Source organism: Stylophora pistillata, chromosome 8, assembly GCF_964205215.1.
Source record: "Stylophora pistillata chromosome 8, jaStyPist1.2, whole genome shotgun sequence".
NCBI lineage: Eukaryota > Metazoa > Cnidaria > Anthozoa > Scleractinia > Pocilloporidae > Stylophora > Stylophora pistillata.
In genome coordinates, this window is record NC_142526.1 from 5,992,955 (window position 1) to 6,020,768 (window position 27,814).

At 38.2% G+C, this 27,814-nt stretch overlaps 4 protein-coding genes and 2 long non-coding RNA genes across 13 annotated transcripts in view; 4 read left to right on the forward strand and 2 right to left on the reverse strand.

The window, feature by feature from the left end:
* Window positions 1-134: 134 nt before the first annotated feature.
* LOC111343144 (histamine H2 receptor) lies at window positions 135-5,720 on the reverse strand. The gene is made up of 3 exons (XM_022950296.2): window positions 4,710-5,720; window positions 1,984-2,185; window positions 135-1,452 (listed from the first exon to the last, which is right to left on the reverse strand). Exons 1-3 carry the CDS (start codon window positions 5,499-5,501, stop codon window positions 1,109-1,111), a joined length of 1,338 nt encoding a protein of 445 aa, XP_022806031.1. The 5' UTR covers window positions 5,502-5,720; the 3' UTR covers window positions 135-1,108.
* Window positions 5,721-5,786: 66 nt separating this feature from the next.
* On the forward strand, window positions 5,787-9,955 carry LOC111343145 (MKRN2 opposite strand protein). Its single transcript, XM_022950297.2, has 3 exons — window positions 5,787-6,812; window positions 7,816-8,025; window positions 9,254-9,955. Exons 1-3 carry the CDS (start codon window positions 6,577-6,579, stop codon window positions 9,456-9,458), a joined length of 651 nt encoding a protein of 216 aa, XP_022806032.2. The 5' UTR covers window positions 5,787-6,576; the 3' UTR covers window positions 9,459-9,955.
* An 805-nt stretch (window positions 9,956-10,760) lies between these two features.
* Window positions 10,761-17,123, forward strand: LOC111343138 (uncharacterized). Its single transcript, XM_022950291.2, has 6 exons — window positions 10,761-11,247; window positions 11,368-11,520; window positions 13,230-13,271; window positions 14,145-14,186; window positions 15,349-15,517; window positions 16,997-17,123. Exons 1-6 carry the CDS (start codon window positions 11,154-11,156, stop codon window positions 17,058-17,060), a joined length of 564 nt encoding a protein of 187 aa, XP_022806026.2. The 5' UTR covers window positions 10,761-11,153; the 3' UTR covers window positions 17,061-17,123.
* LOC111343140 (uncharacterized) lies at window positions 12,255-14,777 on the reverse strand. Its single transcript, XR_015990991.1, has 2 exons — window positions 13,881-14,777; window positions 12,255-12,851 (listed from the first exon to the last, which is right to left on the reverse strand). It is a non-coding gene; the product is annotated as an uncharacterized LOC111343140 (long non-coding RNA).
* A 2,310-nt stretch (window positions 17,124-19,433) lies between the features above and the next one.
* LOC111343150 (uncharacterized) lies at window positions 19,434-24,365 on the forward strand. Its single transcript, XM_022950304.2, has one exon. It carries the CDS (start codon window positions 19,777-19,779, stop codon window positions 23,446-23,448), a length of 3,672 nt encoding a protein of 1,223 aa, XP_022806039.2. The 5' UTR covers window positions 19,434-19,776; the 3' UTR covers window positions 23,449-24,365.
* Window positions 24,366-25,822: 1,457 nt separating this feature from the next.
* The window catches only part of LOC148724642 (uncharacterized), a 34,533-nt gene continuing 32,541 nt past the window's right edge, over window positions 25,823-27,814 (forward strand). For 2 of the 8 annotated variants that reach the window (XR_015990985.1, XR_015990986.1), the window contains exons 1-3: window positions 25,826-26,426; window positions 27,189-27,232; window positions 27,775-27,810. This is a non-coding gene — a long non-coding RNA (uncharacterized LOC148724642). Of the gene's footprint in view, window positions 26,427-26,615; window positions 26,676-27,188; window positions 27,233-27,774; window positions 27,811-27,814 lie in introns of all 8 variants that reach the window. The other 6 variants (XR_015990988.1, XR_015990984.1, XR_015990989.1 and 3 more) reach the window with 6 other exon arrangements.

Below are 27,814 nucleotides of genomic sequence, written 5' to 3' on the forward strand. Positions count from 1 at the left end.
GGTTTTCTTTCTGTGAGCTCACGACGTTTTATCCCGTAGGGAGTTTTCAGAACTCGTCTGTTGTTATGACCGCGATGAGAGGTAATTAAATATCGTTAAAATGTAAAACAAGCTTGAATAAATTTGCAAAATCCTTAGTTCTGGACATTAAATTTAATTCATATCTTTCTCAAATCGAAGCCTTCTCCAATGGCGACAAATAGGGCGAAAAAAAATGTCGGTATACTCTCGAAGACTACTTTGAAGGCGACAAATTAAATAGAGCACAAAAAAATGTCGGCATACTCCCACAAGTTTTAGTTCAGGTTCGAGCTTGGTTAGATGTTCGCTTAATTCTTTTTAAACTCACTATCGAACTTTTATCAATGAAGAGATCGAACCGTACCGCACCTAGACTTTCGTAGTTTCTGAGGATTTTCCTCCTCCCCCACCCCCACCCCCTCTTTTAAACTTATGTCACTGTCTCGGTTAATCACGATTGTTAACTCTTTCCACCCTAACCTCAATATGTATATTCTCCATACTGTTCTTTATACATTTCCTAAGGTGCTAACAAGGAGAATTATAACGCCAAGGAAGAGTACTGTGAACTGGTTTGTCAATTCAGTAAATACACATGTACTTACTCAACAATCTAATATATCTGCAATATACAAGACGAAATCGCCATGCACTGAAAAAGTGTCAACTTTACACGACACCAGCAGTTTTTTTAGCCAGTTCTTAACCATTTTCATCCAGTGACATTGTCTGCTTTAAATTTTTTTCTTAACCTATAGGGAAGAACACCTTCAAACGCGGGAAATGCCCGATAACATCAAACAAAGGCCTATTTTTTTTAGCTTCAAGCTTGATTTGCTGCATTAAAAGACTTAACGATTCTAAGCGTGGCCCGATTTCCAATGGCTTGTCTTGCTACTACAGGTCCTAAAAAGGTTCATGGATTCTAAATCTTCACCACCAACAACAAATTAATCACTTTCCCCAGATTTTCCATCAACCATGATCGGTCTTGTAGTCACTGGGTACGTTCCTTTTGGTCAGCAGCATCGCATCTAAATCTGCATCAGACTTCTATATTAAGGTCCACGGAATAAAAGCAATCTATCTACAGTGCACTGTCATAACTTTCATCCAGCGGTGAATATTCGCCATCAGTCTTATTAACTACTTCATCTTCGCTTCGTAAAGAAGTTTGAAGTGAACTGGTATCTGGACTTTTCAAGTTAGCATTGCCGTCTTCAACCAAGAGAAACGCTGTTCTTTCCTCCGCTTCGTTGTCCACTTTGTTGTTGACTTCAAATCGTACGCCAGCTCTTCTTGTCGAAAATTCTTCTTTAGCGCTCTTAAATCCACCATCTTGAAATGCAGCATCAATGCTTTGTCTGGCCTTGTAGGAAGCACCTGTTGTTGAGTTTCTTGCAATTGTCGATGCAGCACGACGTGTACCGTCTGTGAGAGAAATTTCGACAGTCATGACATATTAGGAAGGTCTGGGACGGACAAAGGATAGTCTCTCACGCATGCGTTGTTTGGTGTTGACCCGGCCTCCACGCAACACTCAGAGCGTGATCATGACAACACCAACAACAGTTGCAATGGAGGCTAAACAAAAGGTAAGGTAAAGGTAGTTTTACCGGGTGTAAACCTAAGGATATGCAATATTGGACAAATCTATGCAAACAGAAGACCACATAACAATTCAGAATGCCTTTCCTCTTTCATTCACCTTCCCCCACCCTCCAACTTTCTTCATGGAGCGGTTAAATAGTGCTGGTTGACTAGTAGGGTACTCACACACGAACACCATCAACTTGACCTATTCACGACAGAGCGGCATCACGGTTTGCGAGGGTCATACGCATCTAGAATTTGGAAATTTGAAAGAATATACTTTCTTTTATACTTCTAAAAACGAACGAGATGCTATCACCAATGAAACAATAACTTCTAAGATACTGAATTCTTCGATAAGAATCTTACCAAAGAATGAGCCGTCAGGTTTTGACGCACCACACACAGACAATGTTCTCTTGAAGATGTACAAGTAACCCAGGCGGTATCGCAGGCTCATTTTTCCGTACAAGATTGGGTTGATAAGCGCATTGACAAGAGATAGCATACCAACTAAAATAACTTGGGAGTGATTGAATTTCCCTGTCACCATACTGTAGAGGTTTATTAACTGAAAGAAAATGAAGAATCAGGGACACTTAGTCAACACTGAGGGAAAACGAGGAATTTTTAAATCTTTTTCTGGAAATTTGGTCTCAATTATTAACAGACGTTTCGACTGGAACCATCAGTCTTCATCAGTGTAGTTTGTCACGTGGTAGATCACTATCACGTGACAAACGTACTTGAGAAAGGCAATTCCGCCCATAATTATTAGTTTTAACATGAAAGTGAATATTGTCATTCATCCAGGTTCAATTCAAATGAGGAATTTTTAAATCTTTTCTGGAATTTTGGTCTTAATTAATAACAGACTTTTCGAAATGTCTTTTAATAATTTAGACCAAAATTCCAGAGAAAGATTTAAAAATTCCTCCTTCAAATTCAACCTGGATGAATGACAATATTCACTTTCACTGAGGGAAAACTTCTGTGCATGTACGAACTTTGTAATAACTAGGTGGAAGCGGAATCAACAGGATACTCGTACTTGAATAAGCTTCGTGTTCCGGCGAAAAGTCACGAGTTTCCTATCCGCCTCTTATTTCTTTTTACAAATTTCTATGAACCTTTTCATTATCTTTCGTTTCCCTTGCGAGACAGCGATTGTTTATAATGTTTTCTTTTGAAATTTTGCGCTGGAAATTGGCGCACGCCTAGCCAAAATTGATTACGCGTTAAGTGCATGCCTAACGTTTGATCGCTGTGTTTCTCAGTTATGGGTCTACATGATAGCAGCTTTGATGACATGGATGATATCTCTACACAAGATTACAATCTTGGAAATTGAACTTTGAAAATCTAGCTGCTAATTTCGTGCAATTTGTGTGATATCTAAACCCTGGCACGTACCTACAGTCATTTATTATTTTGATCCAAATTGCATGAAGTCATCTTGTTCAAGTTGGGTTAGACAACAGTTTTTGTCAATGCGTAATTACCGCGACCCAACATTTCAATGAAGAGGTAACGAAAAGTCAAGATTCTCATATTTGCATCTCAGGAAAGGGAGGCATGTTGTTTGAGAATTATTTAGTGTTTCTTTTTTCTTTTCTTTTTTTCTCTTTTACTTCAATTAGAATCATATACATGATTCATATGTATGATTGCATTGATCGATATCGATCAATGCAATCTGTGAACAATTCTTGCGTTCAAATCGCTTCTTTCAAAACATTTGCTGTATCTTAAGTCGGTAAACAATGAAAACGGAAAGATTCCCATGGAAAGAAAAAAATTGCTATCATAACCCCCTTCCAAATCTACAGAAGGTAAGGAAATAGTTTTCAAAAAATGATCTTTGCTTTTGCTTTCTAACTTGTCACGATCTTTCAACACATACTCGTTCGATTTAAAGTTGATTATTGTTTATCAATTTTTTTTCATTAAATAATGCCTGAATTGAGTCGCAATGAACTCAATACACAAGTGAAGAAAAACATTTGTTGTCTTTAGATTCGTAGACTTTAACCTCCTAGAGGTCGAAAAGTTTTGGAAGAATTTGACGAAAGCTAAATTGTGGACTAACTGCAAGTTCATAAAGGACGGAAAAATTAGAAGCTAGCTTAAAGACTGATGAAGAACTCGAAACTTCGATAATCCCTGTATTGTTTCATAAAACTATACACAATGCTGAGCTGAAGAGACGAGAAAATTTAATGGCTCGGTTTAATATGTTGGCAGCAGTCTAAGGTGAAAAGCAATGATTGGTTTCCAGAGAATTAGAACTATTGGAATTAAAAGAATTTCAGATGACTACGGATTTACTCTGGTCTAGCAGAAGGTAAATATTTGCTTGTTGAATGGAAGTTGAAAAAATTTTATGCAAAATACTACATAACCGTATATATTTCATCACTACAATCTAGTCCCAAACTTTCAGTCCTTGGTTTATGAGGCTGAGAAAGATAAAACTATAATTTTCCATGAAATGATGCCGTTTTCGTAATAATGTTGGCTTATTAGTGTTTGTTCCTTCGTTTAGTTTGACTTTGAACATAGAATTCAAGCAAAGTTTATCGAAAATCATAAAAACAAGGGAAACAAACGATGCAATATGATGCCATTTACTTGAAAGCAATTAATACTAAACTACAAACAGTAATTCATTTTACACTGGTTTACATTTCTCGACTGTCGCTGTTGCTAACGAGTTCATATAAACGTAACAAACATATGAACACAGGCGGAAAAATTTTCTTTTCAAACACACGTCTTGGCAAACTAGTTACCAGTCGATAAAATTGTAATTATCTGAGGTAGATGTAAGATTATTTTGTGTGCATAGCTTTATCAATCTATCAAACCGCTGTAATTGGAATTGAAATATTCAATAATCTTTGTGTGTAAATACATGCCTTTCGAAGTGCTGCCATACTGTGAATTGTTTTCAAATATTTTCACAGTTTTTACTGCAACATGAATGAGGTAAGTTAAGGAATTTTTTATTTTCACGAGAATCTAGTAGTAATATTTGATTTAAAACACTCACAGCTACGCGCAAACGACTCGCACGTACGCATGGAAAAACTTACCAAATAAGGCAACCAGCTGATGTAATATAGCAAAACTACTATAGCCATCATAGTGGACATTTGCTTGACTTGTCGCGTGCCAGCAGTTTCCCGCGTTTGCTGGTTCTTCCCACCAGTTTGTCTGGAAGCCGCCATCGTCGACTGGCGCTTCACAAATCTGCCACTTGATGATTTGATTGCAATAAAACAGATCAAGACGAGAATTAACTGCACGATGCCAATGCTTTCAATGATGTAACCGTATGCCACTCCGAAATCGTACAACTGATAAAAGCAGAAGCCTTTCCGATATCCCGTTTTCCCAACCCCAAGAAACGGCAAAATCGACATGAAAATAGAGAATAGCCATATTGTAGCGACAGCTATCCTCGCCCTCTCTATCGTAACGATGATATGGTGTTGAAGCGGTCTTGACAATAGAATAGCTCTGTCGCCAGATATCAGAGTTATTGTGCACACAGAGGCAATACGGAATGTATATGTCAGTATTACAAAAACAGCACACGAAGCTTCATTCCACGTCTCTGGACCAATAAAGTTATTCAGTACATTCAACATTTGTAAGGGTATTGCAGCATTCAGGCCATCCGCTACAGACAGCGAGAACAACAGCAGGTCAGCAATATTCCACGGCTTGTATAAACCGAGAGTCATGATTATAAAAAAATGTCCACAAATCAGAAATAAAATCACGACCTCTACAATCATTCCTAACGTGGGATTTACTTGAAACGGTGCAGTTGGAACGCTTGGTGTTACGTTAAGGAAGAAACTGGACGCTGGAGAGGACATTGCAAAGCTTGTGTTAAGCTTCCCAGTATGATATCTTGGCGATGAAGTTGAGTAGTAAGCTGTTCAAGATGTGTGAAGCCCAACTAAAAACATCTACTCCCTATGGGGTTTTCGAGCACCCGATCACGGAGCCAGATACTGTAAAAAACTCCTTAGTAGACGTCCCGTTTGAGTATTGTTTACGATGACAGGGGATCCAAGCGACATGTACTCAGTGTTATCAAGTAAATGATAAATTCTTTCGAAATAGATACCTATATTGTACAATGTTTGCTCTCTTCGCTTCTCTTGGCACCGCAGTTGTTTACTTTGTGAAACTGTCTCGCTAGAAATATTATTAAATGCCGGCGAGAAATCTAATTTAAAAAGTTAATTAATTTCAAGAAGTTAATTGAATCCGCGCGGGTTATTTTTCGCTCAATGCTAAATAGGCTTTGACGAGCTTAGTTGGAAGAAATGTTTTAAAACAAGTAAATGCGATTGTTTCAGAAGAAGAGAAAATTATAACAGTTTATAGAATAAAACTGGCTGTTTTTGACAGCCGTGGCGAGGTTGAAAAAGCCGGTACAGTAACTCGCCGCAAAGGACCAATTTTTTTTTTTTTTTCTGTTCTGTTTTCTGTTTTTGCTTGCGGTTTTATGGCACTACAACAAGCCAAAATAAACAATAGTCAATTTTTCAGATTAAGTTAAGAGAATACATCACTCAAACTGCTCAAAAAACTTCCAAATACTCCTCTTTCTTTCAAGAATATTCCATGCATTTCCTTTACGCTTGACAGTTTATTTGCTATTTTAAATAAGGAATGTAGGAAATGCTTTGAGGTAATTTTGTTCTTTGTAAGTTGATACTTTGCCATCGAAATTTCAATTTATCCCTCACTTCAAAGAGATTTTACCAGCATTACGCCGGTTTTTAGCCCCTCATAAACTAGTTTTTTGCCTTTTTCTCGAACTTCGTTCGTCGTACTTCTCGAACGAAGGTCCTCGGCAATCTCCGGAATCCGAGAGCACTGGGAACGAGGTTATCAACTATGGCGGACGCAAACGAGTTGTAGACTTCTTCGGATGCATGAATGGTTAAATGGACAATGAACGAAGACACAGAGGATAAAATACTCTGTATGCAGCATTGTACGAATCAAATGAATATTTTCTTCTCAGAGTTTCCGGAGACATGTCCGCTTTGTGGTAAATCATTAAAAGGTTGTTCTTTGATAATTCCGCCTTTCCGTGTTCCAAGTCCATTTATGTCACAAAATGACATTTCTTGCTCCTTTGTGGTAAAGCCAACGGAAGGCTCTTTCTTAAGGTAAGAACTGAAACTTAATTTTGAAAGATTTCAGTAGAACCTCCTACTATTAAAAAAACACCCGTTGTATGGCTTTCACTAGTGTTTTCCTTATCCAAGAACTGTATTCATAATTAACCCAGTAAGGAGCAGAACCGAAATCTTGCTCCAAATGTTTCATGGGATTGGTGATGCTCTTAGTAGAATTCTACCTGGCAAATCGGGTGAAACACTGGAGGGTGATTGGTGATGGATGAACAATCCCATCTAGGGGGGGGAGGGGTAGCATCAGAATAATAATAATTTATGCAGTTACATCAACCATTCTGATTGGTCAATATTTACTTGCACACGTTTACCCTTTGAGCACCTTTTATCTTTTGGGTTTGCTTGCTATGAAATTTGCATTATTTGGTTTTCTCCTCTAATAAACCTTCAAAAATAGACCTGGACAAGTTCCTTTTAACAGATAGCAATACTGTTAGTGGCTTCATGCTCTGGAAACCAGAACAAGCCCCAGCTGGATAGGCCACTTTGCAGAACTGCAAAATTTTTTCCCTGTGAGATCATTAAAGCATTTACAGGAGACCTGGGATTGTCTCATTTCAGTCCCAAGATCTAAACTGAGATTCTTCTTACTGTCTGCTATATATTTATTTAGTGGTGGTTTAGAGAATTTGGTGTTCAATCAAATAGAAGTCTCCTTATTGATATATTATCGATAGCCTCTTTTTCGCCTGAATTTTTAGATGTTTGTCTGTGATCATTATCTGTTCCAAGATATGAACAGTTTTCTAAGAGTGAAGCTCAAGGAAAACTGTGGTCACTCTCAGAGTAAAAGTGTTGAAAAAGTTTGATTTCTAGGATGATCTTGTTGATCACATGGGAAGAAGGGTAAAGAAAATTGCAAACTTTACAAGGGGGGTCACAGTCAAGTTCTTTTGAAGGCATGGAGTATTTTTTCTGTTGTTTCATTCAGTGATAATATTTTTATTGATAATTTAGAAATCTATTTACTTTGCAGGGAATATAAAAGTGGAGATAATCTTCATGTGGGAATTACCTCTTCAAATAGAATGGTTTATAATTTTGATGAACTTGGCCTTCATGCAGACAGAACTGGCTGGGAACAGTGTATTGTTGTAAGCATAACAGAAATTAAGGAATTTACCTCAGAGCTTTGGGACTCCAGACTTAAACAGATGTGCTGTAGTGGTCTTTGGACTAGTGAAAAGTAAGTTTTACCATACTATTATAGCTTATAAATTATTTTATTACCAAAATGTGCTTTGTAGAGTACAAATAATGTGAGAGATGAGTACAAATATCATGCAATATTTGTACTCCAGAAATATCCGTCCAATTCGCCTGGACTGAAATAACAATTTGGCCTGTTGGATAATAATTCTCTTATTAGACGTTTTGTTGTGTAGTATCACTGAGTATTTTTACTCGTTGTTTGTATTTTGACTTGCCCTATAGGCTCGTCAAAATACAGCACTACTCGTAAAAATACTCAGCGATACTACACAACAAAACATCTAATAAGATATGTATCATACCACAGGTTTCCTTGTTATATGTACATGTATTTGTTAAAGAAGAAAGGAAATTGTTTCCAATTTTTTACATTTCTGGTTTAGTACATTCAAAAGTTTTTCTGTATCAAAATCGTCCACATCTTTTTTAACTCTTTACACTCTAACATCAGTATACATATTCTACCTACTGTTCTCTACATGTTTCTTAAGGTGCTGACAAGGAGAATTTGTTTAACAATCAAGAGCTTCTTTAGTTGGTGATCATTTCCTTTATTCTCCTGACCTTAATGTGGGATTCAGGAGTGATATTGTAAGGAGAAATTAGATACTAGTCACTCTGAAGGGCAAAGGGTTAGATATCATACTCATCTTATTTTCTTGGTCTATGCTGTAAGATATGAAACCTATTTTTTTCTGCTCAGATTTGCAGTTCGGCCATAAATCCAAGTGGAAAACATTAGACCATTACTTACAGTTCGGACCTTGAACTTAGCTAGTAAGAGGTCTTTAATTAACTCTTTAATTTCCCAAAATCTCCCTATTGTCTGTTATACAATTCTTATGATGTTACTTTTGAGAATTTGGTGTCTGATGAAGTCATACTTCCGTAGGTGATATTTTTCTTTATTTTCATCATTTAACTTCTTGATATTATATTGGCATTGTAAGAGAATTCTGTCTTTGTCACTCGTGGTAGCGAAAGGGTTTATGATGCTCTTACCCTATAGATATATGATTAAAATGATTTGCAGTATAAAGCTTCAGGTGAATTTTTTAAGAAACTGTAAATTATCTCCAGGTTTCTCAAATGAATAGCAGATAGTTTTTGAGGAGAATCAGGCTGTCAATCAAAAGTCACTAATGAATTAATTACCACATACCAGTACCTCTTTATTAAGAACTATTATTTTTATTTTGTAGGTATGATGAAGATAACAATAACTGCTACGATTTTGCTCTTGGCTTCTTGAATCAGTTTTTGCCAACAAACATAGAACCCTTTAAAAAGCTGGAGTTTTGTAAAAATTATATTCTTCCATGGACTAGAAGAGCTGCTCAGTTTATTGATTTATACAGACGTGTCCAAGATGGTGGTAGAGTTGCTGTAGAGAGGTGTCGGAGATGACTTAAATTATTTTGAGAGACATCATAAAATTCATGGAAGGAAAGAGAGTAATTTTAGGGCAGAAAATGAAAAAAAACAATTTCATCCTGCCAATCTGATTTTTGGTGTAATTCCTTTCAATTATATCTAGAATGGAACAAAAGAATTGTAAATTTCAAGGGAAATCAGTGGAGGGGCTGTTGGTATGACTATAACTCTACAGTGTACATGTACATAGAAGTTTTTTTTTTTTTGTAAAAATTTGTTTTATTTTCCTGATTCTTTGAGAGCAGTGCCATGAAAACAAAAATGCACTGTTAGGAAACACTTCAGACGGGTTCTTTTTTTTTATTAATTTTTGCAGAAATAAAATTGGAAAAAAAAAATAAATCAAAACTTCATCGTCATTGATAAAATGTTCAGAAAAGCTTGGAACTATTTTAAAAGATCCAAGAATATCAATTGTATTTGGGAATATTTAGAAGGTTTACAGGCCCCCGAGCGTATCTGTTACAGTTGTCCGCGGGGACTTGAGTTAAATGTTTTACTCCTGGACGCGAGGTACTACGTGGGACAGCAGCAAATTAACAAATGGTAAACACCACAGCGTACACTATTGAGTTAGGAATGCACACGGGAGGTTGCTAAGCACGAAAGAAGCAGAAGAGTCGCGCGAAGCGATAGCCGAGAGCGACTCTAGAAAGTCAGAAAGTCTTACGCACTTTAAACAACAAACGCGTCTAGTTACAATAATAAGGTTGAGATCGGACGTCAGCATTATCAGGCGCCTGTAGCAGCCGCTTCAGTCCATGTAACGATCTCACCTTCCCTCCCATCCCACCCAGGGGAGGACATCCACCACACAGTGATGTCGTGCGTGGGAAATTAACGTCTCCTAGCCCTACCCCTGCAGAAGACGGGCCTACGGTTTATTCGTCCTTATCCGAGAAGACTAGAATATCTATCCATTGCTTGATATTATAGAAAGGTAGCAAATTCTCCTCACTTATTTTAAGACCATGAGTATTGGTACGGCCGGGGCTCGAATCCTCGACCTCCCGTACACAGTCCGGCGCTCTAACCAATTGAGCTAACCGACTCTAGCTTCTTGAGTGCTTAGCAAACCTCCCAAGTGCATCCATAACTCAATAGTGCACACTGTGGCGTTTACCATTTGTTTTATAACATAACATTGATACATTGTAGCGCGATTTTCCTTTTATTTAATAAATCTTACATGACCAGAAAAAACAAGCGCGCGCGGAAAATTAGTCTTAGCAAATGGGGGACGCTGAATTGACCAATCAGAGCGCGCGCTTTGCTTTGGTATGTTATAATCTCCCTTGAAGGACAAACGATTGATAACGATAAGATCCTGCAGGGGAAGTGATGATGCTATGCAGTTTGTATAATTGTCATATTCTAGTGCCGTTGCAGCATGACCTCAAATGAATCGCGAACTTTGAAAAACCAACGGTGTGATGTCGCAAATTTAACTCGCCATTTTAAGATTCCAGCTGTCCTTCGAAGGATGTCGTTTCATTGTACAGAAGGCTGTTGGTGTAAACTCATTTGAAACTGCCAACATCAGCATTCGACGTTTGAAGAATTCGAATTCGTAAGTAAAGACGTAGAATGTGATGTAAACAGTCACAATTGACGTTGAACGGTTACAAACAAAGGCAACTAATTCCGAATACTCCTCAAACTGGCAAGATGACGTCGGTCAAAATTTATTTCCGTCAAACGGTGTTCGTATCGTTAGTCGTCTCTCTTCTGTTTTACAGCGTTTATGCACAGGAGGGTATCGGTAAGTGATAAAGAGACGAATCAGTTTAATTTTCAGAGTATATTTTTCCAGAGATTTGTTTGAGAAGTTTTAACAATCCACGTAAAATGTTTGGTTGCCTATACTTGCGATCCTCAACAGAACGCAAGGTTTGTGCTAATGTATATGCCGCAGTTGGAAAAACTGTATGTGATGATAATGCAACATGTTTGGAGGGTGACGGTGCTATTTCATGCGAATGCGAGGAGGGCGCTCTTGGTGACGGCTGGGCTATAAGCTCGGGCTGTGTTGAAGGTACAAATGAACTTAAACCTTTTAAAATTATTGGCTTAGTATTTGTCTGCAGCTTAGAATAAAGGTTATCATTAGAAGAGTGTTTGTTTGCTCCAAGTGGAAGTCTTAATGTAACTGGGTTTTTATGCAGGTGTCAACTTGGCTAATAGATGTTTGCCAGTGTGCTGAGTATGGCTCATCATACGAGCAAAAATAATTTTCAATTTCTAAACGCGCATTGCAAGGATCAGGATTACATCATTACACACACAAGCTTTAGTACTCCAGCCTTGCAACTAAGAGTTTCCGACTTTTGGTCGTGTTTGGACGTGGCAAGCTGAATAGTGTCTGTACGTGTCACACGAAAATATGATGGTTGAAACCTTTAATGTCCATTCAAACCGCTATTAGGCAAACATAAATAGAATATCACTGAGGGTAGCCCAACCTACACAGAGGCAGGGGCGGATCCAGGATTTCAAAAGGGGGGGTGGATGGCAGATGGCGGGTCGACCCGCCATCTTGGAAATTACCCACAAGACCCTGGGAACGAGGTTGCCATCAAACCTGAGCATCGACTGAGCACATGGGTTGGTAGCGCGAACGTTTCCCTACAAATTTCGCAATAATGAGCCAATCAGAATCTTACTTCGCCTCACTAGGCGTTGTCAAATGGCTTCCTTGCGAACTTTTGCGCGAAAAGTGGCGGCAGACGACGAAACGTGGCGTAACAACAACCAGACATGAGCGAGAGCTAATTTTTCTTTCTTTCTTTATTTTCTATTTCAAATAAAGTGACATTTCGAATTTTTTTTTACTGAAAAATGGGGGGGTGGATATCCACCCTATCCACCCCCCCTGTATCCGCCCCTGAGAGGGCATTTTTACAATTATCAAAATACAACAGTTTGCAGCTAAATTTTAGCAAGTGAGCAAGGATAAGACTTGTGGTGTGCAAAAGCTATGTTGTGTCCCTAGGCCTGTTGAAGAACAGTCTGTTGAAGAAGTGTTAAGTTGAACGTCTCTGCTTGGATCTTAAAGGGTTGTCGCTAAGCATTGGCTACTGCAATCGCTGGCTGGATTTTTGGCTGGCAATCACTTGGTAAGGCACAGCGGGCACTTCTGAGGTTACACACTTCCAGTTGTTCACCATTTTTAAGCCACATTACTTGAAATTTTTAGCTGGCAGTGTAATTTCTTAGCTACAATCCTGGGGTTAACCTGTTGCATTTCAATTTTTCAAAAATTCTGCCATATTAGTGTACTGTTGTTTTGGTATTAAGGGTGATCCCACAAAAGTTTCTAACATGGGTAGGTGTTTTCCAGTACTGTTGCATGTAGCTGAAACAGCTCTGCAAAGAAAAGAAATTGTTAAGTTCTGGTGCACTCTGAAGACTGGAATGCATCACTTTGTCCAGTTATATTGAATTATTGTCTTCTCAATCCAGCAAAACAAAGCTAAATTTTGTTCACCTGGGTTAGTGAAGTCACCACTGTGTGAAAGTACTGCAACTATGAAAGTTACACAAACTATTTGTTGATGTCATTGAGCTATCAACAAAATTATTGAAGCCAAGAAATTTACCTACAGGTAAGTTTACATTGGAAGACTTACTGAATCCTGTCTCAAAGCTATAAGACTGTGAACAAAATTTTAGATTAAATATTTCCTCAATAATTTACTTCAAATTACTGAAGGTTAACTGATTGAAATTTTTTTGTTTTCACAGTTGAAGGTCCTGCTTTGGATTATTCAGGAGTAAGGGACAAAAGTAAGTATAAACTTTAAGATTATCATTATTTTTCATGTGATAGTCTGACTTGACCCAGGGCCTCAACCAAAGTTTAGGAAAAGCTTGCAGTGAGTAGCAAAGAGAGATGGGTGTCTTGTGTTCATGTCTTCATGATGCATATTTTGCCTCAGTACATAGCAAGACAGGCCTGAGGTAAATTGGAGTATTCTGGTTCGTTGTTACCCGGCCTGTAATTAGTCGCCAGTACAGAATGAATGCAGTGAGGTCTGCACCAGCAACGGAGGTCAAGATTCTCCCATACAGACTGACCTAGCTTGGTTATTAAGATGTTTATTGTATGGCTGTGTCTTATATGCCAATTTTTTATATTCTTTTTACCTTTATTTTCTAGACCGATCTAGATGCCAGTCTAGATTGGAAAATCTAGACTGCTTTCAATATTAATTTCAGCCAATCAAATTCATGAATTCGGTAGTTCCCAGTCCTTGTGAGACACTGCCATATAATAATTTGTCATATAGACTGTATTCACAGAAACTGTGATGAGCCTTGTATTTTTGTTTGCGAAAGCCACACAAATTCAAAATGAACAATTTTGGTCCAAGTGCCATATAATAAACTACTTACCAGTAATTTGACCTTGCTTGCTCGAACTTCACTGTTGAATGTTGGCCCTCCATTGTTTTTGTATGAACCTTACTGCAGTTGGTTGGCACTGCCATGGCTTTGGGACAATATTCCCCAGTAGGGCTCTTGTGTTCAGTTGGTAAGCAGTAAACATTTCATCTTGGTCAATCTGTAGCTTCTTTTGATCAGGGTTTTACTTCATCTATTAATTTGTTATGCACTAAAAGTAAACAAAATAAACAACAATTTCCTTTTTTTCCTTAGGGTGGCTGGGCTCGTGGAGCAAAACTAAGGAATTCGAAAAAAGTAAGTTATCTAGAATTTGATGTAAATATAATAGGGACCTAAACAAACCACAATGGCGACAGCAATAAAGATGTGGTTAAGAAGAGAAGATCTAATGTACAGAATGATAGCTCGGCACCTGTGTTTTAAAACTTTTTACACTTCTCAGCTGTCTTCTGCAAAACATTGTGAAATTGTCAAAATATTTCTTGGTCTGAGAACTAAAATCCAACAAAAAATAACTCTGCAAACATACATTATGCTGATTCAGAAGTCAAAGTGTGGCACAATAAGAGACGGTAAACACAAGCAGTCAGTCATGAAATTCTAACAAGAAATTGGCACTCATTTTTCCATCAGTCTTCCTTGGCATTGCCATCCTGACTCCTTAAGGTTCCTTAATATAACTAAATATATATAAGTAAATTCAACAGATGATCAGGCATGATTAGGTAGCACTATGCTTTAAGCAAAGAAACATCTTTGAAACTATGTAATACTTATTATTATAAAAGGAAATTAAAGCATTGATGTTTAAATCAGACTATTTTGGAATCGAAATTGTTCCATCTTGCAATTAAAACAAAATGTTTGTTGGTCACTTGGTACCTTTCAAGGAAAGTTCCCCCCCCTCCCTCCCTTAAATGTTTATAGTGGGCTATTGCAGTCTTAAAAACTGATTGTCAGTTCTCCTCTCTGGTTCATTCACATTTCCTTGTAAATTAGTAGCAGGAATTTGGTGTTGGATCAAGAAGACAACTCCTACCTGATAAGTCTTATTGTCATATGACCTGTATGGCTCTGTGCATGTAAGCCCATAGAAAACCATAGTGAAAGCTCAGACACATGTTGGGCCAGTCTGGAAAAAAGCCATCGAGTCCTACTCTCACATGGCTTTGCAGCAAAAACTTAAGGGAAAAAAAAAGAAAAGAGTCGCAATTTCTTTTAATTGTGTGTTTTCATGATTCTGACTTGAAAAAGCAAAAAGCAAAATATTATTAAAGAATTTTGTTGTGGCTGTCCTGTGAGCACCCATCTATCACATACTATCCTCCAGGCGGATGGGGGGGGCACTCATTTGAGAGGGGAGCTTGTTTGATTTATTGGCCCTGGGCCTTGGTCCTTATTTTTGGATGACATTTATCGGAGCAGCAATTTTAACTTCACTGCATTTTTACTGCAGAGCCTTGCACTGGACGTCTGGCACTTTTGGGAGAAATGATCTGTCATAGGAACGCATATTGTATGCAAGGATACTCAAACCACTTGTCCATGAAATGCCTTTGCAAAAATGGCCTCTCTGGGAATGGCTTCAGAAATATCTTCTCTTTGGGCTCTGGGTGCCATGAAGGGTAAGGAGTAAAATATGTATCAAGTAAAGGTCATTGAGTGATTGGTATAATAGTACATACATCTCATTTGATTGTTTAAGCCACGATCTTATTAGTAATTCTCCTCACTGTCTGCTATACAATTCTCAATGTGAGTTTGGAGAATTTGGTATTGGATCATCCAATAATCCCTAATTGATATCCAAACTGTAGCCTCAGTTTGGGTAAAAAAAAGTGCATGTCTATTTATCCACAGATGTTATCTGTTCCAATAGGTGAAAGTGTTCATGAACAAAGCCTGAGGAAAACTGTGAGCTTTGAGGAACAGATAGTGTCGAAGGACAAATATATGAGCATATTTTTGTACTAAATAGAGGCTATTGTGTTTATTAACCTTCAAATCTTCTTCAATGTGTGGGGAAAATGTTCATGAACAGCTTACCGTTTATGGCATGGTATGTTCACTTTTTAGTGTTCTCTAATACAATTTTATGAAGTTAAAAAAAAACAGGTTTCATGTTCTGTTTTAAGCACAGAGGTTTTCAGTATTGGGTGAAGGGTTATAATATTGGGGAATATCACTTGGGGTATACCTTTGAACAAGCAAAAATATTTGTTCTATTATAATTTTCTTCATTCTTATCACTTGTGTGCTTGATGTTGTGGTGATATTGCCAGGAAAAATTCTGTCCTGGTTGCTACCGGCTCCTGGTTAGCTCAATTGGTTAAAGGGCCGGATTGTGTTGTCCGGGAGGTCGAGGGTTCGAGCCCCGGCCGGACCAATACTCATGGTCTTAAAATAACTTAGGAGAATTTGCTACCTTTCAGTAATATCAAGAAATGGATAGATATTCTAGTCTTCTCGGTTAAGGACGAATGAATGGAAGTCCCGTCTCCTGCAGGGTTAGGGGTAGGAGACGTTAATTTCCCACGCACGAGATTACTGTGTGATGGATGTCCTCCCCTGGGGTGGGATGTGTGGGGGGAAAGGTGAGGTCGTTACATGGACTAAAGCGGCTGCCAGAGGCGCCTGATAATGCTGACGTCCGATCTCAACCTTAATAACATTGTAAACCTTAGCAATTCAGCCTATGCTGCTATTAAGGTATCGAGTAAACCATTCACCCATAAGGTTGACAAATAATATGTGCGCATATTTTGCAAGTTGAGTGAGGGATTCCTTATTCCAGTATTATATCATATTCTAATGTTTTGACTTCTAGTTTTCGAATACATCCTGTGGTCATACGGAGCATAGTGTCAATTGAATTTGGCCTGCATGAAGACAAACACAATTGAAGCCATTGGAACATTTTTTTATGATTGACAAAAAAATCTGATGCGTTTTAAAGTTGGAAGCTTTAAAAGTCAAGCTTAAAACATAGATTCAATGTCACCATTCGTATGCTTCACTTTCCGTCTGTATTTTCGTATTCTACATTGATGGAGTGGAGTTGTAATTTTAGACTTACAGCATACTTTTGTCTTTTATTATTTCAGCTGGACTGACTTCCCTTTCTGTTTTTCTTCTTTGAGTTGGACTATCGCCTTTTTTGGGACCTGACTGTAATTCTTGGTTTTAAACTGATTTGTGTCTTAAATAAAAAATAAAGCTATTGCCAACAAAGTCATGCGTTGAATATCACCAACTAAAGAAGCTCTTGATTGTTAAACAAATTCTCCTAGTCAGCACCTTAGGAAATGTCTAGAGAACAGTGTGGAGAATATGTACACTGATGTCATGGTGTAGAGAGTTAAGCGAGATTGGAATCCTCACTTCATACCTCCCCGGTACTTGTTTTAAGCAATGGAGTGCTGCTTTCTGCGCAAGTTTTGAAGGGACATCCTCTTTTGCGCTAAATGTACGTTTGTTTTTGAAAATGGAAGGTGCGTCAAGGCTGTGCTCTAGCAGCTCCCGGTGGCCCCTGGTGCCTTACTTTTGCTCTTGGGCGACTCGGAAATTATAGTTTTTCATTCAAAGCATATGCTGGGCACCCGGATTACACAGTTTCAGAGCACTGGGCTCCATTCAATTTTCCTCAGAGCACAGCTTAAAGAAATGGGAGTTTGATTTTTGAAAATTGTAAATGGGAATTGGTTTACAGAGCTATTCCTAGAAATATTTTTACGTAAAAAGACTGAAAAAATTAAGAGTAGACCTAACGGCATAATAATTTTGAAACGACTAGATTTTGTTTGTTGAAATTCAATCAGCAGCGAGAAATTATCTCGATAAGGAAAGTCTTGGAGTTATGAGAAAATCTGTCGAGGATTTTCTGAGACTGTCCACAAAACCTGTTTGATGGGATTTCCCCATAACTTAAGCATAATGCCACGCCTATTATTCGAAACTTCAGTCCTTTGGACAGCACGTGTTATGTGAAATTGTTTCTACTTCGAAGAGGTAAAGTTGGTTTTTGAGTGCTTTGAATATAACTGATCGATGTCGCGAAGAAACTGTTTCCAGCCACCTAAAATGTGAAAAATTTTATAGAAAATGTTCACTTCGCATTTTGTTGCTTATTTTGCGTTCTTCCTTGATCTCCATCGACGAGGTCGCCAAGCTCACGATCATTAAGCCTTCAATTCCTAAGATCTAATGACTAATTCTCCCCTCTGACTGCTACACATTTCCTTGTAAATTAGTGATGAGAACTTGCTGTTAGATCAACATAACTTGTACCAGCTAATTTTGAATATTCTCATCCGTTTGCTGGACAATGTATAGATATTAGAGAGAGAAGTTACATGGTTATCACTTCCGGGAGAAGAAGGGTAATAGAAGGCAAAGCGCTAAATTTTTCTCTTTTTTTTTTTTTCAGGGGTTAAGAGATGACACAACCCAAATCAAAATCTGACATATTTACCTCTATTTCTAACATTTGTTATTTGTACTTGCGAGTATTGCGAAAGCTTCGAATTTGAAATGTTTTCACATTAAGCCGCGTGACGCCACTCGTGTTTTTACACCAACCAGTTGACCAATGAGAGCCCGAAGACTATCTGAGCTCTTTCCGTAAAACAGTATCATGATCAACAGTAAACTTTAAGCGGCATCATCACGTTGAAACGGCCACACTCAATTTTTTTTTCATTTTCTGAACATCAATTTCCCCCGCGAAAAATACGAAAAGTACCTTACTTCAACGGATCACTTTTAACGTACTAAGCTAACGAGAAACTGATTTAATTTTCAAAAAGATGTAAGGACAATTTGTTAGCGCACAAAATTTAAAAGCTGTAATTGCTGTGGCGTACGAAATGCCGAAGTGACATAACTTTGCATTGTTTACGGCCATCAAGGCGTCAAAATTGATTATGAAACTTTGCAACAGTCGGCAGATTCTCGTTATGTATGGTCAGTGGCTCTTAAGCATCAATAAGATAGAAGTTAAGAAACGACCCTTCCAAGTAAGCTGCAATTAAGGCAATTGCCAAAAAGAAGCCCTATAAGACTCACACTTGGAAGGCATTCAAATCTGTGCCTTTCAGATACTGATTGGGCGTCTACCATCTGAGCTACGAAGCCGCATAAAGGCAGGGAGACAAACTTACGTAAGTTCTTCGATCTTACAAAGGAATTCACAATCAACCTACCTCTAACCCAATATGTGGCTTCGTAGGTCAGTTGGTCCGAGTGGCCAACCAGTGTCTGGGAGACACGGGTCCAAATCCCGTCTAACTCTAATGTTTTTTACGCTACTTTTTTCAGTTGCAAGTGCTTAAATTACAGCCTTTACTGCTTATTCTTATCCCATATCTTTTGAGAAAAACAAGTGCCGGGGGCACTCTACATCAATGCAAATCTCTCAGAAAAGCAATACAATAGAGAACATATGATGCTGAAAGTCCGTAGTTTCATTTTCGTACGGGAATGTCATCCATGTTTTCTCTTTTGTATCACGGTTGGCAGTCATACAGGTCAATCGAAAAAGAATACGATCTTGAAAAGTGCTTGGAAAAATGAAATTTGAACAGCTAATTCGTATTTGGAGGCACGCGTAGTTGGAAATTTGCCTTGGCGTAGAAACGCTACTAAGCGTGCTGTTTGCCTCAGAAAGCGACAGCCATCGCCACACTTGTGCCGGATTGTCTATTTGACGTGGATTAAATTTAGGAAAGCTTTGACTCAAGCAGCACATGTGTTCATTTCACTTTTATTTTCTCACTTTCCCATATCAGCTTCCTAAGTAGTCGAGAAAACGATGTCATGTGAAAACAAACCTTTTTCTGGTTGACAGTCGTATCTTTGCCATATATAAACTGTAAAATCTGGAACAATGACCGACCGGAAGTCTTTTTTAAAACATAATGTGATTTTCATCTTATCGAAAACAGCGAAAATACAAAGGCTGACAATGGATAATCTCAAAGAATTACTCGCGCGAAAAACGTTAAACAAATTAAGCTATGTCGCTGTTATTGGTTGGATCCTGATCGGTGTAATCTTCCTTGGCATTTTCTTAGAGACAGAAAGCAACGAATCCAGGTTTGATTTCCGCTGTGGCGGGGCGAAGAAAGAAGAAATCGACCTTGTTCGCGGACAGTGTTTCGAGCTGTACGAGAAGCAATACAATAAACACCGTCTTCCTATCTATGGCTTCGTAAGCCTTAACTTCGTTCTCGTTGGATTTGTTTCCGCTGTTTACTCCCAAATAGTAAGCCCTACAGTTGATCAACTGTTGCCAAGCGCTCGCAACGGTGATCTCGAAGGACAGTCGCTCCACCAAGAAAATGCATTAAATACATTATCAGCGGGAAAAAAGCTGTTTATCGCTTACTGCTGTCAACTTTTGACGAGGCTTGTGTTAGGAGTGCTCTTCATGGTTCTACAAACTCAATTTCTTTATCCTCTGGGCTTTCCCTCCCGCTTTTCTTGTTCTCCAACCTCTGGAGGGAATCAGCCAAGGAGTTTTATTGGCGTCATGCAAAACTCCACATCAATTTTACACCATTGTCATAATCAGCGAGCGGCTAAGAAAAACTCCTGGATGTGCGCTCTCCTCGTCGTGAACGGAATTTTTGTCTTTTGCATTCTGATGGAAATCATCTCTATTTTGCTACGAGCTTTGAAAGACGATAGATTCATGAAAAACTCCAATTTTCTAACAGCTCACTTGAACTCCTCCCATGGCAACTCGCAAAATGCTTCCACCTCGATCGGGTTGAAACCAGAACCTCAGCAGCAAGAAGAAGAAACAGAACATGAAACAAACATTCTCCATCGGCCAAGCGAGTCCGAACAACTCCTAAAAGTACCACTTCAGGAGTTCATCGAGAATACAAAGACAAAAATTTTAAAAGATACACGTCGACCACCACAACTCCGGTCGCCTTTTTCAAGTACTCCCGGCGAAGGACACCCAGCTAAACATTTGACTCTAGATCAGATTTACACAAACCTGGTAGTTGTTCCGGAAAGAGCTAAATATAACTTCACTGGAGACAGACGGGAGAAATTGGAAGTTTATGCGAGATCGGGTAAGAAAAACACAGCACCTAGTGGGCCAGAGGACATCCTTAACCACGAAAACAAAAAAGTTTTGATTGTTGGTCGCCCTGGAATCGGAAAGACACTTTGCTGTACCAAAATTCTGAGAGACTGGGCGTTTAAAAAAGTATTCCATAAATCGTCTGATACGAAAATCCATTTTGATGCTGCTTTCTTTATCAAATTCAGAGCTTTCAACGCGGCAAACGACCTTAGCCTCAGAGAACTCCTCACATTGTCAGAACATTCTCCCTCAGATCACCTGAATGACGAGGTTTGGAATTACATCCTTGAGAACCCCAAAAAATTTCTCCTTATTTTCGATGGAATCGATGAATTCAAACATAACTCAAAGATCGGCGATGAAAACTACGATCCTCAATTCAGAGACCTCGTGGACGAAAAGATGCCCGTTTACGCACTATACGAGAAACTTGCGACTGGGAAACTTCTCGACGGAGCTGCCGTTTTGACGACTACAAGACCTACCGCTATGCCATGCATCGAAAAGATTCCTTTTGACAAAGTCTACGAGATCCTCGGCTTCTCATCCACACAAGTCAAAGATTATGTAACCAAATTTGGTGAAGAAGACAAGGATGTGGGAAAAACACTATGGCGACACATCGGCGGTAACATGAACATCCTCTCTTTATGCTACATTCCTGCGAGTTGCTTCATCATTTGCTCAACTCTCTTTCATATGCTGAGCTTTAAAGGTCTTAAAAGTCTTAGCCTACCAAAGAAACTAACAGATATTTACAAGAAAGCAGTGAAAATTTTTTATCTGAGGCATAACGAAGAATTCCGCGGCAAGAATTTCACTAGCGAAGACTTAGAATCGGACGATTTGCCCCGAGGAGTTGAAGAGAAATTTGAAAAACTGGAAAAAATGGCTTTTGAAGGAATTAAAGAAGGAAGGCTGATCTTTGGAGGAAACGAAGTACAAGGAATGGAAGACAGCGCCCTCTTTCACCGCCTACCCGACCGCCGAACTGACAAGTTAAACCGCGAAAAACAATTCTGTTTTATTCATTTAACAATGCAAGAGTTTTTCGCTGCCAGGCACCTGACGAATATGAGTGAAACAGAATTGAGGAAATTTGTTTCTGAGAACATCGAGGACGGCAAATGGCAACTGGTTTTCCAGTTTCTAGCAGGACTAATGAACGATAAAGAAAAACTACCGAGCGAAATTATCAGAGACCTTCTTCCTGTGGAAACTGAAGAGGGAGAAAGCGAATTCTACAACGAAGAGTGGACAGAGAATATGGAGCCAAGGAAAGTCACCTGCTGGCCGACTGAGGATAAAAAACATTTAGCAGTGACATTATTTAAATGTTGTGGTAAAAATAGTGAGATGAAGGAAACAGTTCAAAGAAAACTTCAACAAATTAACTTTAATTTTGTAAATTTTATTAAGTGTCAACTCACAGCTGTTGATTGTGCTTCATTAGTTACTGTAATTGAGAATCAAGGTAAAAACATTTCACATTTAGAATTGATGGACAATAACATTGGCCCTTTGGGCTGTTTAGAGATTTGTAAATTGTTAAAATGTAGGAATTCTCAACTGAGCTGGTTAAACCTCACAAGAAATCAATTGACAGATGAAGAAGCAAAGTATTTAGCTGACGCCATCAGAGACAACAACTGTCAGCTACGCTTGTTATACCTCAGGTACAATCACATCACAGACAAAGGAGTACAGCACTTGGCTAAAGCCATCAGCAACGAAAACTGTCAGCTACGCACGTTAATCCTCGCATCCAATAACATCACAGACAAAGGAGCACAGCACTTGGCTGAAGCCATCAGCAACGAAAACTGTCAGCTACGCTGGTTAAACCTCATGCACAATAACATCAGAGACAAAGGAGCACAACACTTGGCTGAAGCCATCAGCAACGAAAACTGTCAGCTACGCACGTTAATCCTCACAAACAATAACATCACAGACAAAGGAGCACAACACTTGGCTGAAGCCATCAGCAACGAAAACTGTCAGCTACGCACGTTAATCCTCAGGCACAATAACATCACAGACAAAGGAGCACAGCACTTGGCTGAAGCCATCAGCAACGAAAACTGTCAGCTACGCGCGTTAATCCTCAGGCACAATAACATCACAGACAAAGGAGCACAGCACTTGGCTGAAGCCATCAGCAACGAAAACTGTCAGCTACGCACGTTAATCCTCACAATCAATAACATCACAGACAAAGGAGCACAGCACTTGGCTGAAGCCATCAGCAACGAAAACTGTCAGCTACGCACGTTAATCCTCACAATCAATAACATCACAGACAAAGGAGCACAGCACTTGGCTGAAGCCATCAGCAACGAAAACTGTCAGCTACACGAGTTAAACCTCACAAACAATAACATCACAGAAGCAGGTAAACAACACGCAAAGAATTTACTTAAAAAGAGTCAGTCTGACTGCATCCTTGGTATATAGCATCGCTATTTTCACAAATAGTTGATAAAACTAAAAAGAAATTATATTAACAACTTACAATTTAAAAATGTGAGGTAACCAGCTCAGTGACATTGCCACCCAACAACTTAATACATGGATGAAAGAATAATTATCTTTGTGAAGAGCTCATAGCAGCGAGATTATTTGAACCGGATCGAAATGAAAAAAAATGAACCAATGAAGATGTTTATTGACAGCAAAGGATGTCGAACCAATGACAATGAAGTAAAAACACAAAGCTTACTGCAGAGAGAACAAACAAACCTCGGACCTCTCAGGAAACTCTCTTAATTTATGATTGGTTAGTTTCGATCCTAATTTACTGCATGCTTCTGTATGTTTTGACCAGCTTGTGTTTTGTCACAAAGTATTCTGTTGAGTCAATTAAATTCTTATGGAGATTATAAGCATCGATGATTATCAAAGCAATCCGGTTCATGTAGTCTTTTACTTACAGCTGATGAAATCGTAGCAAAATTGTAAATTTAAAAACTCGGCTTTTCAAAGAGAAAAGACCTTCAAATGGTAGGTCAGAGAGTTAATTTATTTCGTATTAATAAGTCACAATTTATTGAGCTGTCTGCAGTTGTTGTAAATATTAGAGTGTTTTTGGCATATTTTGCGCCTAAAATCAGACTTTTATCATAACCTAAACTAAGGTATAGGACTTAAACAAATGAAGATGCAGCTTATTGAGTAGTGTTCATATAAACTGTGATGATCACTCTTATCTTCATTAATAAATAATCATTAATAATCTGCAGATCAAATATGATACTTGTATATTTACAGTTGTTTCAGATTTAAACAGTTGAGATTTGATTGACTATTGCTTGTAGATAGGGCCAGAACTCCTATGTGTATCAAATGAATGTTGAATAAATCGTGTAAACAGATTTATACATTGTGTGGTATAGTCAATTTAGCCCCTATATGGTTAGACATTAACAAGACAAAGTAAAGAGCTTTATGCTAATTTTTGTGATAAAGAAATATTGGATGAAGGAGGAAATGGGGGAGGGGGGGGGGGAATGTGAAGCCATCTCAATATCAAACAAAAGCAGAAATAACTTATCTGAGAAATCTGCCCATATAGACTCCATGATACACATGTTGAGTTGAGAGGATTTGGTATTGGATCAACTAATCTCATAATTGATATTTTTCTTCATGCTCATCGCTTGTCTGCTTGATATTGTATTGATATTTTAAGGAGAAATTCTGTCTTGGTCACTCATGGGAGTTTAAAACATCAACATAATTATAATATGTGTGCACATGCATATTTTGTAAGTTGAGTAAGGGAGTTCTTATTCCACTTTTATTTCATTGTCTAGTGTTTTTACCCAAAGAGTGAAGAGAAACTCATTTCTCTTTATAGTGTCATTCATGAATCACACATTGAGGTGACCTAAGAATAAAAAGGAAATGATCACCAGCTTAAAAAACTCTTGATTGTTACACAAATTCTCCTTGTTAGCATCTTAGGAAACGTATAGAGAACAGTAGGGAAAATATATACATACTGTACTGATGTTAGGGTGTACAGATTAATTTAAGCTGCATTGAAAAAGCCCCGCTTCGCCTCCCTCTCACTTCAATCAGCTGTAAAAAATAAAGCATGATTTGTTTCTAGCAAATGGGATTTGACCTCCTAGTTCATGGTCCATGATTATTATTCATGAAAACTTTGAAGCGAGCAGGTTCCGGTATAGTTCGAAAACAAAGAGGATCAAAGTGTAAATAAAATGCATTAAAGGGTCAGATCACTGAACATCTTGATGTGCTCAGTTCTACAATGAACCAACCACATGGTTATAATACCCAAAATGGTTACATGTCAAAAGTCAGCAGACAAAGAACAGAATGGGGCAGAAACAAAACATATTATAAATCAGCAATTAACAATTATTAGACCTTACTGCTGGGTGAGTTCAAGAGACTGATGCCAAACACTATCTTTTTTTTAAACAAAAAATTGATACAGATTCTATTGAACTATTTTTAACCTCTAGTTAGTATTTTTATTTCTCAATTTTAAATCTTAGTTTGTAGTCTTAGTCCTTAATGTCATCTTTTATCATAGTTTTAATTTTTTTATTTTTAGGGGACCCTCCTGAAAATCACCTTCAGATGATTGGAATCCTCCTAATAAATTATTATCATCGTCGTCGTCGTTATCATTATTAACACATCAGAAGAAAAAAAAAGGAATGGAAAACTATACTTTAAATTAAGTAAACTAATTAAGGCATAATATGATTTGGCTTAATGAATAAAGGGTATAAGAATTTCGTACTTTCATTGAAATACTCCTTGACATCGTGATTTCCTTAAGGATTGAACTCCAGCAGTCAACATGCAAGTCCATGAGTGTAGAACGTTCCACCTGATAAAGGTCTTTTTTCCTTTCCCTAATTGTTAACTGTTTATTGGACTATGTGTTACTGGTATACTTACTGTGCAGACGAACATCTACATCTAAGTTTTCCTCGCATTATCACCCATGGAATGTTAGGGTCACAAGAAAAATATATTATGATCAACAACTACAGAAGGTCTGGATTATTTAACAAATTCTCCTTCCTAGTACCTTAGAAAATAGGAGATATGGACACTGATGTCAGGCTTTAAAGACTTACGACAATTTATGACGTATTACGTAATACATATACGAATATTTGAAGACCGCTGAGGCCAATTTTCAAAATGGCGGGTCTGCCGGGTCGGGGCCTTTTTTTTTTTCGTCCAAGGCAGAGAAGCCTCATGACTAAAGTAACGTCAGATCAAGGGGCGAAAATGAACAAGAAGAGCAAGAAAATGGAAAACAGGAAGAAAATGCATGTATGGATCATTTGATTCATACGGGAAATCTACCACGACAAGGCTAGGAATCGTCTCCTTCGATGATTGAAGACTCAAAGATATCCGTAAGGGCTACTTTTATGATTTCCATGGTGAGAACCATGTGTATTTGATTGAACAAATTATTTTCTTATTGTATTTGTTGCTATTGGAAATGATAACTCTAGGTAGCCAGAAGTTTTGCCAGTTGATTGGCACCAGTAATTAATAACAAATCGAAGCCAGAACGAGCAGACATAGACGTTCTTGTATTATGTTAAATGTTTTCTTCTTCTGTACAGAATTTGGTATGCTCGGTGGAAACAGATTTTTTTGTTCTCAGGAAGCCTAGTGAATTGAATGTAGGTCAACTATAATTTACATACATGTATAGGTGTCTGAAAACACGGTAGTGACTAAAACGAAGACCCCCTACCAAAACGAAGACACCCTACCAAAACGAAGACCCATTACCAAAACGAAGACCCATTACCAAAACGAGGATCCATTAATAAATTCGTTCTGTTCATGAGACACACTACGAACACGAAGATCCTTACGGAAATCTTGAATTCTGAATTTGGCGCGTCTGTAATTTATTGCGGAATATTTCAACAGTAGAGCCCTGTAGAGCTTTAAATGGGACTACTTCAAAGCTTAAACGAGATTTAATCGAAGAGACATGACATGCACGGGACACTTTGCAGGAAAAGTTTTAAGGTTCACTTCTTTGCTTGTATCTTAACAAGCTGCTTTTCAATTTTGCAAAAATTGTGCTTTAAGACTGCAAACAAAAGTTTAGATTAGCTATTTCCTCGATTATTTCCTTCAAATTATGGAAGGATAACTGATCAAAAATATTGTTGTTTTTGCAGTTGAAATGATCCTGCTGCAGATCTTGTAGGAGTAAGGGAGAAAAGTAAGTGTAACGATTATCATTATTTTCCTTGTGATGATCTGACTTGACCTAGGGCCTCAACCTAAGTTAAGGAAAAGCTTGCAGTGAGTAGCAAAGAGAGCTTGGTATCCTGTGTTTATGTCTATAGGAGGCACATTTTGCCTTTCTACAGGAAATGACGGGCCTTAATGAAATCGAAGCATTCTGATTGGTTGTTACTGGGTCTGTGTTTTGTCATGCAGACTGTTTCCATCATTCCAGCTTTGGGACAATGTTCCTCAGTTTTAGTTGGTTAGAAGTTAACATTTCATATTTGTCAATTAATAGTTTCTATTTTTAGAAAACCTTCACACTCAATGCAAGGAGTAGGGAACGTAGCTCCTGGTGTTGTGATCTGGCCATGGTATTGTTTATATAGGCCCCATTTAAACCAGCTTTGAGCTGAACTAGGCCAGCCGGTCTAAATATTGCAAACACATACGTAATATCGGGTTTTACTTTATATATTAATTTATGAAGGACTAAAAGTAAACATGGTCAACAACAAGTTCCCTTTTTTTTAGGGCAGCTGGGCATGTGGATCCAGCATCAGGAAAAAAGTAA